Source organism: Phaethon lepturus, unplaced genomic scaffold, assembly GCF_000687285.1.
Source record: "Phaethon lepturus isolate BGI_N335 unplaced genomic scaffold, ASM68728v1 scaffold1451, whole genome shotgun sequence".
NCBI classification, from domain to species: domain Eukaryota; kingdom Metazoa; phylum Chordata; class Aves; order Phaethontiformes; family Phaethontidae; genus Phaethon; species Phaethon lepturus.
Window position 1 is genome coordinate 8,506 of NW_010516766.1, and position 12,321 is coordinate 20,826.

The window sequence follows — 12,321 nt, forward strand, 5'->3', positions numbered from 1 at the left end:
GTAAGGTTATAAAAAACATTAGTATACAAAGAACAGATATTCAGATACACACAGCCTCCCAGTCTGTTCGATTGTAAACCTTGATTAATCTTGTTAACACAGCTATTCATCAGTATGCATCCTCCGTATAAAGTCTACACAACCTTTGTGAGATCCTGCAATGTCAGGATGACAAGGCAACCCAAATAACATCTCCTCCCACTAGACCTATGTAAACTTCTTAGCCTAGATGGAGTACTTTTATCTAGATTTAAATACAATTTTTCATTCTTTCTTTCTTTCCCACTGATTCCCCAGTCTTTACCTCTCGGCAAAGCACCAAGCAATTTCCTTCTGAAATCCCTTCTGAATCCCTACCCCCTGAAGGTGATTTTGTTTGTATTTCCAACCTATACTAGGACATCAGCTGCTCCTGCCTCTGATCTGCTCATTACAGCTTGAAAAACAAGGCTTTCCCAAGAGCAGTATTCCCTTACTGCCTCTCTCAATAGTTGGGGATTTCCTTTTTCTCTGCTTCCTCTCAGCCTTGTTCTGTCATCTTTTGACTGCAGTTTAAGTTGCGCAACTTGGGGCAAGCCTGGGGCACGGGGAACGGCTCCTTCTCTGGTCAAGGCAAATGGAAACTACTAAATTCAACTGCTCCCGTGCTGGGAGCCCTCAACAGCTCCACTCCTGCCCAGGGTGGATAAAGCATGTTCACGGCAAGCAGGGGTGTCTGCCAAGAGGGTGGCAGGAGTTATCCGACTTGTTGCAGAGCTTCACTAGCTTTCAGTCCTTGCTTACCGTGGCAGGACAAGCACCTTGACCTCAAATAGGAAGAAAATTGCCCATCATTTCACTCTCACGTCAAAATAAGGTAACGCAGCCTCCAAATAAGTTTCACTCTCAATCAAGGATTAGAAGACCCCTCCTTCCTTCTTCCTAGTTTCTTTAATTTCGGTATTAAGCACCACTGAACAATCCTCGTGATCAGACCTCAAAAGCAGCTCTGGGACTCCACTGATATTCCTTGCTTTCTCAGCCACTAAAATAATGTGGCTTTTTTTGTTTGTTTTCACAAACAAGCATTGCCATCCTACCTTTAGTTTCAACACATGTTCCCTAATAAAATAAATAAAACCAGAAAACCAATAATAGTGTTCAAGCCAAATTATCAAAAGTTATAAGAAATTCAAAATTTTCAATGCAAAAATTTTCGATTCTTTTATGTAATGAGTGTTGACCATTTCCTTGCATAATGCTTTTCTAAGACGTTTCACAACCAACTCAAAATCTCGGGTTTTGAAACTTCAGCTCTGTAAGTCTTAATTTCAATAAAGAATATACATCTCAATTTCTAATATGCATTAAAATGAGAACCACGTATTTTTTTCTTACAGGAAATGGGAGGAAAATGTAACTAATGAACTTTATTAAGCCAACTTATGGTATAACAACCTATTTTAGCTGCTGGAATAAAGCAATGAGAATTAAACTTTCTTCTTTAATGGAAAGTAATTTTTAAGAGGGAAAAACATACACAAAGATTAAAACAGGCAAGGTAATTGAAAATGCTTGGTTTTAAATTACACTATTAGATTAGTCTAGAGCTTTTTCACTGTTGAGGCAGAAATAATATTACTCATTACTCATACTTTCAATTATAAATGTATCTGTTCTTGTTTCAAATCTAGTTCATAAATGTTGAAAGTGTAATCTAAAGGATTGCTATACAAGCTCACTTTTATATAACCAGGAATAGGAGAAGTTGCTGGTTCATTTATTGATAATAATATCCTTACATAATTAAGCATAACACTAAAAACCTCATTATCATTCTACTAAGCCTGTAGCAATATATATTGGTTAGGATTGCCTTTCAGCAATTAAGTGTTTCTAAATATAGCCATCTTCCTTTTAAATAAACAAGTGAAGAAACAAATGGTAGCAGCTAATGATCATTTAGAACGAACAGCTGTGAACCCATCTTAAAAGATCTCTCAATATGTCTGAGATCTCACCTGTAAAATTGATCATTTCCTTTGGCAAAGCTGGCTATATCAATGACACGTGCACTACAGCTGGCATGCCCAGAAGGTTGCAAAAACTAACACCTGAACAGAGCCTGGAAAGGAGGGGAACAAAACTTCTTTGAACAGTCATGCTCCATTGAACTGTAAAGCTGAACTGACCTTTTTCTTTTGGAAGTCATTGCAGTCTCAGATACCATATGCAAAATGTGTCAAAATTTTACATTTTGGTTTTGGGTCTTGTTTAGCACATCCCAGTTGACTATACGGAAACCATTTTCTCTACCATTGATACATGAAAGACTATCAGCCCTTCACGTTTTGTACAGACGATTCCAAGCAGCTCATCCTCAAAACTCCTCAGGTAACAAGCACTGGCGCTCAGTCATCCAGTGACACAATTGAGCTCTCAGCTCCCTTTTCCGCACGCTTGAATGACCAACAACAATCATAGCCGATCTAAGAGCTACCAAAGCATACAAATAAATTATGCCCTACTAACAAGGTACTGTATATACTAACCTATTTTCAGTTAAGTTCTTTCATTCAATAGGAGCAAGCCCCCATCTCTTCTTCCACAGAACTGTACAGCTTCACATTCACCACCAAAATGTTTATATGGAGAATGAACTTCTGATCTTCAACTGTCAAATGGAATTTTTAAAGATTGCCTTTTCCTGCTTCTGGGCACCATCAAGGTTAAAGTTAAAAAGCTCTGTCATGTTTTCATCTGACAGACCTCCATATAAAAAAAAATAATTCTAATTTGAGGTACCCAGAGAATTTAATCACTGCCGTGTTTCCTTTCAGAGGCTATTCTGCTTTCAGTTTTTAACTTATTACTGCAATGCATTTTGCAATGAAAGGCGCTACATGAATTTAAATTTCATTCTACTCTTTCAGGGTCAGCGCTGAAACCTAACACCTCTGATAAGCTCAGATGTTTCATCAGTATTAATTTCCCAATGGAATCGTCACCAACCTAGTGACCCAAAGTCTCCATTTTCTGAGAACTCTTGGATCACTAACTGTTCATCCCTAATTTAATTATGACATCTCACTCAAATGCCAATAGTGATTAATGGCAATGGTGTACCAGTTGCATGATGTCGCTTTATGAAGTCAATAAAATTCAATGCCTTTTAGGTTTGTTAGGCCCCAGTCATTCATTCAAAAATGTATGCCACCATGTAATTTTAATTGCATGAATATTTCTACTGATTTCAGTAAAAATCACTCATATTATTGAGCTAAACTATGTGCAGGTGTTTAAAAAAAAACAAAACAAAACGGACACTACAGATACAGAGCTCAGTAACACCAATTACACAGCTAGACTGCATAGTCAACCAGCCAAAATCTGTAAATATAAATGGGCAACTGTAATTTTTGTCTCTGCACATTCATATTATGCGCTGAATGACAAAAGGAAAAAAGGCCATTGCAATGATGCAATTAAAACCTGTATCACATACACCCACAAGAATCCAATTCAGCTTATATGGGCATTCTCCAGCAGTAAGCATTATCAGATAACATTAGCTATTTGATCAATGTATAAAAATTTACAATGAATTAACAACGAAAACAGATTTTTGTTAAGCAATTCTGTCATCTCAAGGCACAGGAACAAGTTAACAACATCATTACAATACAGTCCTTGGGCTGGTTGGAGAGAACAAAGCATTCTTCCCTTTCTTCCCGAACACCGCTTTGAGAGAATCTTCCCACCAACCAACATACTAAAATGCTACTTGGGACAGCTGCTAGAAACCATTACTAAATGAGATCCTGAAACAGTTTCAAGAGCTACCAAACACCATAGGAACAAAAAGCTGCAACCACCAGCGGGGTTGATCCCACCAGCACCCTGTTGAAAAACAAACAGCTAAGTGAATCCAGATGAACTAGCTGCTGCACGAAGCCGAGTCTGCGCTTAGCACAGACAGCAACATGATATAACACCTGGCTGGGAGTCAGAGTCTGTAAACACTACTACTGGATGTAAAAACTAGAAATTTGACATTAGCATAATCAGTAAAAACATGTATTTTAGGGAGAAACATATTCTATATATCTCATTTCCCAACTAGCCCTGATGAATACAGCTAAATACAGACGCTGATAAAAGGGACTGTAAAATGTATTCGTGTAAAGTCATGCAAATAAGTCTACACTGACCGCTACATAAAATTAAATATCAAGGCTTTTCCTATGCTAATTCAGTGTATAAGTCAGGAGCACAAGAATCGCCAATTTTAAGAAAAGGAATTAAATTTTCATTAACATTCTTATACCAGAGGTAAAAAGTTACGTACTGCATGGAACTGCTCGGCAGGCGCCTGTAGGTGAACACCCATGTTATTACACTGTAGCATTTCCATGTAAACAGACAAGGTGAATGGCTTCTCCAGACAAGATGCTGTGGGCACTAGTGTGTAAAAATTAAGGCATGCTCCCAAAAAACAAACAAAACAACTCCATCTGTCTTAAGCCGGGATGTACTAAGAATAAAACTAGTAATCACTGTGCTTTATAAACGCAGTGTCTTACTGACTACAACACAATAACAGGTATTATACTGAAAAGCTAACCTTCTCTAAACTCATTTGTTTCTTTTAAATTACATGTTCTTGGCCCCATCTGTGAAAACTGGGAGGTTAATTATGATAGTACATTGCATAATTCCACAGCTAAATGCTGAAGTAGTTCTACATAAATGCCATATGTTTGTCTTAGAAAAACTAGGAAGATTAATTAGGAGGCCAAGCCCAAGACTTTGGAAAGTAATACTCTGAACACAATTAGATCATTACACTGTGTACTATGTAAATTGAAGTTTTAATTAGTAGGTAAAATACTAGTCATGGCAAAAAATTAATAATCCAAAATTCCAAATTGCGTGCATCACATTTCTTTTTTACTGACATTGCTTATAAAAAGACATTATGCACAAACCAGTTGCAACAAAAGCCATTTAAACTTGTTACATGCTTTTGATGAAGTAACTACCTGTTAGGCATATCAGTCCTGTTCTTCTTCTTACCTACAGTATCTGCACCTATTTTCAAGTTACCCAACCACATCAGTAAAGAAAAAACTCTAATAAACGAACTAGGAAATGGAGTAAGGAACAAGTTTGAAAAGTCAACTGAACAGTATAAGGTCCTTCAAGAGCCCTAGGAGCTATGTCTCCATCTCTGAATCTAGTCTAGCCCAGCCTTCCACTTTTAGCCCGCTCCACTACAAAGCATCATCTCTTATAGCCTCCACTCTCCCAAAGAAAGTAAATTGTTATTTTGGCCTGATCCATAGATCACCTATAGTAAAGAGAACTCTTCCATCAAATTCAATACATGCCGGACCATATCTGGAACATTAGTTACTTTACTCACCACATATTCAAACACAAGTGTCAGGGTCTCCTTGGTGTGAATGATGTCATGAAGCAGCACAATGTTAGCATGTTTCAATCCTTTCAAAAGTGAAGCTGAAAAGCAAAACATACATGTTATCTTAAAATGGATCCAAATATTTTACACTGATTGTTGGTTTTGTTTAGTGACATGGATAATTTTTTTGACATCTGAGTTTCATAACCTGACAAACAACAGTTGTACTTTAGTATCTTCTATGTCCAGCAGTTCCACACATTCAGTGTGTTTGAAGGTCATGCCTTCCCATTCAGTGCTATTTTCTCCACCCTGTTGCTCAAACTCACTAGGCTTTCCTTATGCAGCCTCCTCTCACTCACATCTGATCAACCAGACACCAAGTTCACTTCTACACTCAAAGATAATTTTTTGTCTCAGCTAAAAGTGTGTCTTTTCAAAACATCATCCTTCCTATCCAACACAACAGAGCTGCTTTCTTTAAGCATACTGTTTTAAGTAATAACTCTCCTTTCTCTCAAACATAACACAGGTTTGATGGAATCATTTGTATTAGCTCAGGAGAATAAATACATGGTATTTTCTCACCATTTTTAATAGCAGGTGATCTCCACTAAATTACTTTTACACCATAATACATATTTAATGTTCACACCATATTACATATTTAATGTTCCACAAGACATAGCATATTTTAGCAATATATGCTGACAAGCCATGTGTTGTTACCAATGTCATTCTGTCATTGGTGCCTTGTCATCTCATGCATACATCTGAGCAGGACTATGAGTCACCACGGCAAAGTAAATACAGATACAAAGGCATGCAGATGAGTGGCATGTTTCTGTACTGAACAACATGGAACTTTCTTCTGCCACCCTTCTTCTTTTGTCTAAGAAAATAATGAAACAACAAATGTGCGTCTTGCTCCGCTACTGTACAAAATGAAAGCTAGGGAGCTTCCATGGCAATATTAGGTCTCGCTGTCCTATTGAGGATGCTCCATCAGGCTGCAGTAAATCCAGGGGTCATCTGGCTTTGAACCGGGGTAAATACGTATCATCTTTCACATGTTGAAGATCGACCTTACAAGCTGGTCACTCTAGGAAGCAACACAATTACAATGCAGCACCTGGCTGAATCAGTGCTCCTCTACAAGCATCCTCAGCAGCAAAACTTTGGAGTTCACGCCAGGCAGAAGGTAGATTGAAAAAGGGAAAATACTATACAGCAGCTTCAAAAAGAGTGTATCACAGATATCCTGATGACAGGACTGCAAACCCGTGAGCAAGCTGCATGACCAGCAATGAGGCAACCCTTCAACGTGGCTGAAGAGGCGAGGAGGACTGTTTCAGAAGAGCCTGCACTCCACAACTTATTCAGAGAGTAAGCACACAGGAATCTTTCCTGTGCTCAGAATACACTGCCACTGAGTTGTAAATCAGCTATTGCAATTACAGTTATTCTTTTTAAACATTTGGTCAGTGCATCTCTAGTAACTTTTAACATTCCACTAATTAAGTAGAAGCTTACTTACTGCACAATTTTCATAAGATCCTCATCTTAGAATCTGGAGAATTTATTGCCGTAGAAGCTCAGAGAGATTTGGATACAGTGGGTTGTTTTAACGGACAACAATGAAAAATTGCTACTGAAAAAGGTATGGATACAAACAACAGATAATCAGAACAACCGTTCTGAAAGGCACCTTCCACCAGAAATGGGAACTTTGAACCTTGAGGGAACTCCAAGAAGAGTCCACCTAGAGTCACTGAGCTTTTACCAGCTCTTCCCTCAAACCCTGTCAAATGACCATACATGCAGGGAGACTGGTAACATAAGAAGTGCCTCCTAGCAGAGCCTGTGTCGCACTGTAATAGTATTTATGACCTCTGTCAGCTTTTGTTGTTCAGATCATCACCTGAGGCCTTTAATTCCCCTAGTTGGTCATTACTTTGTTGCTAAAATCTGTATATGGGTCATTAAAGCTTAAACAGTACATTGAAAGCAGCCTACCCTGAGGTCTTTGCAAATACCGACTTTCCATTTCAGTCCCCTCCCCGACCCTTATTTATCTTCTCTAATACCCAATTCTCCCCTTTTTACAGCCTCAATGTTCAATATCTACCATATATTACAAGAACTACAAAACATCACCTGCAAGGTGAGATTTCTGTCTTCTCCATTAGTCCAAGTGAAATACAGTAAATAATATAGTACAGAGAGCAAAATCATCCTAATTGCACTAATTTTACACTGTAGAAATAGGAAGCAATTCCACTATCAATTTATACTGCGAGAAACCAAGCATAACTGGTAAAAAGTAAGGGAATTACCCCGTGTGCTCTTCTATCAGGACTTTTTACCAGTAAGACTATCTATCTTTGTGAAAACACTGCTTTGTTGCTTTAAAAAAAGGGAAAAAAAAGAAATTAAAAAAAAAAAGGTGTCTGAAATAGGAAAGCTGTTTCTTCCTCCTCAGAGCACTTTAAAAACAAAATGAAATAGGAACTGATGGTGTTCAGTGTGTTTTTTTCCAGAAACATCCCCTTTCAGAACAACCAACCAATACACCTCCTCTTTTGGGCAACATTTTGCTCAAAGGGGATAGAACTTTGGATGAACTCCATTAATTCAAAGGCAAAATCTAGAAATTCGCATCCAAGAGAATGAAAAAGAGTCCAGGGAATCTATCAGCATCAGTCTGAGACAAGCCTGACTTCACCTTTGAAGCTGCCAATGCAGCTGCGACTGGAGCTCAGTGAGAAGTCAGGTGCTGCTGTGCCTGGTGTTACTTCTGGAACAAAATAATTCTCCATATCCATCCAGTGACTATCACCCACAGATTTCACATAGAGTTGTTTTCTTTAAAGATAAAAAGACTAAAATACTGTTGAAAAAAATCATTGCAACAACTCACAAAAATGCGACCAATGTACCAGGATTCACTGTATCCTTGGCATGTATTTTTAAAAACTAAATTATATAATGCTGCTTCAAAACTGCTAGCACCCTCAGCAATAAATTTAAGATAAACAGATGGCAGCATTTTTAATTCATTTCCCCAAAGAGTTCTGAGGAGACACAGCAGCAAATAATGGTAAAATGATTTTTCAAAACGTTTTGGACAAAATATAGTATGCGTTTGAACAGGCAGGTGCTTGTTCTGACACCTGTGTTTGCACATTCTCTTACAGCAAATTCTAGCAGTGAAAAACAGGGCAGAGGAATTGGTGACATATTTCAATAATTAACAGCATCCAAGATGGTAATTTCTGTAACTTGTACTTAAGTTCATGACCTGAGCCATTGAAAGTACCGACACTCAGCACTTCTCCATCAAGGGCTAATAACCATATTTACATACCTAAAGGAAACACATTGTATTTGCTTGAATAACCACCACAGACTTCTCCTCCAACAAGGGGGTGCTCTCATCTATTATGAGCTCCTGGCAAGCTGCCTTATTGCTTGAGTTGGTCAAGGAGCTTTTTGCTTTTCCCAGATGAGCCGGGTTCTAAAGTATGCTCACTCTACAAGCAAGCCAAGCCAGATGGACTGCAGCCAGCTCTTACCCAAAACCTGAGTAGCATCAGTAAATCAGTGCTTTGTTCCCTCCAGGGTTTACAGCATCAGCTCAAGCCTGACACTCCATTAACAAAGCCTTGTGACTTTTAGAGCAGCCTTGACTTACCTCTAGAACACTTGGTGTGTTTTGAAAAAGGCTATTCCAGCATGCCCATAAAGTAACGTTTCACAGCTGCATGTCAAAATCAACAAAGGTAATTATTACTGTCCACTCCCAGGCCACATGCAGGAATAAGAACTTTTCACTAGCAGCACTAGCAAAGATGGTATTCAGACATGGCACGTACATTAAGCTTGAACATTAATTATGGTCCTTGGATCATCCTACCACAGTTAATTGAGTCTTGCAATTCCTACCGCTGATCTTGTTCTCACTTTGTGAAAAATCACAAATCTCCACTTCGGACCTAGACAGAAGAACCACCCATGATTTCCAAATTGTCTGATATTTCAGTGACCTGGAAGCTTTTCTCAGCCGTAGCAGAAGACTATTCACTGTAATGTACAACTGCTGCTTATACTCTCTCGGATTTCCTACTATATGCAAAGGCTGGGATATTCACATAATTTTTCTAAGAAGTATTGCTATAAAAATGCCTGCTTTGCTCAGTATATAGTAGTTGAGGTGTCCTCTGGGGCTACCATGCACCCCCAGTGCTCACCATTTCCCATGCTACTGCTCACATGCAGTGTTCACCCTTTCTCACCGTCACTCTAGGAGGACATCTCTCGTTGGGAGAGTTTTACTCTTGGAGAGAGCACATCATGGCAGCTTGCACCTATCTAATATTGCTAATACAACGGTGCATCTTTAATTTCTGAGACGCCAAAGCACGCACGTTCTAGTCAGTAACACAAACTTCTGAAAACAAGTAACTTCTTGTGCTTCAGAGCCAAGCAACGTATCTGTAAAATTCTGTGGCTTGTCATACTCTGCAGACACAACGGTGCTCTCTGACAAAGTGCCAGCTTCCTCACATAAACAGTTGGGTTCGGTCTCTGAGCTCTCCTGGAAAGGCATCTTTAGTGAGAAAACATCTCTGGGTTTTTCCCCCCATCATGTCTTCTGAACAAACACACTCAAACGTGCCTTATTGCCTGCATAAACTACAGAAGTTCTGCTTCCCTTCCCAGCAATTTATGCCTCCATCTACACAACCTTTATAGCATTTTTTTAAAATTTGGCCTTGGAGCACAATGTCCCTTACACTTCTCATCCACTTCCCACACAGCAGGATTTTCTGTGTGCAAAACATTACTTAGGATTCTAGCACAGAGACAGGAATTCAGCACTCTGTTGGTTTTGCAGTAATAAATGTGCAGAAATTTCCTCCTCAGAAATGCAGTCCCCAAATCTACATTTTGCTATTTTTCAGTTCACCCATCTGAAATAATTTACTATGAGCAAATAGCTTTGCTTTCCTCCAACCCTAAAGTGACAAAATTCAATTCAGTGAAAACTATACATCCGAGGTAAGACCACACTGACCACGGACTTCCATCTTCTCACCACAGGATATATTCTGCAGAGTGATCATTATTTATAATCGCAAGTAATTGATTTTAGAGCTGCACACCTATAAATACACAGAATTGGTCAGCTTCCACTCTGATCTTAGTGGACACAATACAGTGAAGATATATAGGTCACTGTTCATCTTTGGAAAAATTTCTGGGAGGAAATTTCTTACCTAATTTCCAAAGAAACTGTAAGCTACAAGAACAACAGAAAAAGCATCAAGTCGTTCCAATGGACTATTATGCAGGCTTAGCTGAATTACGTTCTTTACAGCCAATTCCAACCTCATGACAGTCTCTTCTAGATGTAACAAATGGTCCTTATTCTAGTTTTCATTAGAAGAATGTCAAGAAAAAATGACAGTCTGGCATTAAGGAAGCGCACAGTGCCTCACATCCTTGCAAGAAAGGATTTGCTAGCCCTTCAACTGTAGGCTGCTTTGCTGGAGGGACTACGTGGATGCCGTTAGCTGTATCTACCCTCTCAGGCTGAAATTCAGGCTGACACGAGTGGGTTGAACTTTTTCTATTTGTGCAGTTTCTACTTACTGCTCCTACTTCAAAGCATAGTATGTTATTAAAGAAGAAATGCAGCAAAAGAGTGTGTGGAACAACACACAGCCACCTTCAGAGGCTCTTCTTGCCACAGCTGCAGTCCCCTAAGCAAAAGGCAAGTCACAAACCTGCTGAAACATCTTTGCCTATTGAACTGGAACAAAGCGTTGGAAGGACTGATCAAATAAGCTGCAAAAAGCACTGCAGTATATTATGCTAACATATACAGAAGACTGCTGAAATATGAAATGAAGGTCTCTCTCATTATGTTCTAGATATCAATTTACGCATTGTGTATTGTTCCCAATGCTCTGCAGACACAAGTACAGATGGAGGTTAAAAATAATGAGACATCATCCTATTAAAGCCAGACTCTCGTGGAAAAAGACTGTAATACGCTACTCCTATCTTGTAGCAGCCAGTCATATCTTGCCTTCACTGTCCATTTCAGTATTCAAGAGGAGGAGGCTGTGTAAACCAAAAATATGTCAGTGTGTTTAGAAAACAACTCTACAAAGCAGGCAGAATGTGAAAGCAGCGGTCCTTCTATTACTTTTTTTATGCATGCATAGCATGACTAGGAATAGTAGCACAATCTACTAATAAAACTGTCACTGGTTGTTATTAGTCTTGTTATCTTGCTGAATTTCAGACACAGTTTTTATATAAATATCTACCTTAGCATGACTTCTTTGGAAGTTTTCAGTCTAAACAGTTCCTCCCATCTTCCAAAAAACAGGCTTTAGTAACAACTTCTGTAACCCACTGAGTAACTTTCCCCTTGAAAAAAAAATACCAACCTCTAAACTGCATGTTTTGCAGTTCAAAATCTGGAAATAAAGATACTTTTTACCATATCCATGGAAATTCTCAAATTTGGTCAAGTTACAAGCTTTTGAAATCGCCTCTTTCAGTCAGACTATCAGTAGTGTGAAAGGAAGGAGAAATACAGAAAAGGGGAGATGGCACAAGGGGCTGTGATTCACAGTGGAAGTTAGGATGGCTGGGTAAGGAGAAAGAAAAGACAGAGGACAACCGAACAGCCTTCACAGGTGGAAAAATGCAGGAAGTGGATAGTAAGAGCGTGTAGACAAGACAGAAAAGGAACAGGATGCAGAGCATGGGGCGGGCAAGCACTCACACTTGGGGGATAAGTAGACAAGAGCCTACAGACACTAGCACATATTCTCCACTGACACACATATCAGAACCCAAGACTCCTGCAGATTCCCAATCTGCTGCTTCACCAGGACCCACTG

At 39.1% G+C, this 12,321-nt stretch overlaps 1 protein-coding gene across 1 annotated transcript in view; it reads right to left on the reverse strand.

Moving 5' to 3' along the window:
- Nucleotides 1–5,404: 5,404 nt before the first annotated feature.
- LOC104627786 (cyclin-dependent kinase 14) overlaps nucleotides 5,405–12,321 on the reverse strand; it is a gene marked incomplete at its 3' end in the record, with an annotated part of 69,149 nt that continues 62,232 nt past the window's right edge. The window contains exon 5 of the mRNA XM_010296160.1: nucleotides 5,405–5,499. Coding sequence (XP_010294462.1) covers nucleotides 5,405–5,499 — 95 coding nt within the window. The remainder of the gene's footprint in view (nucleotides 5,500–12,321) is intronic.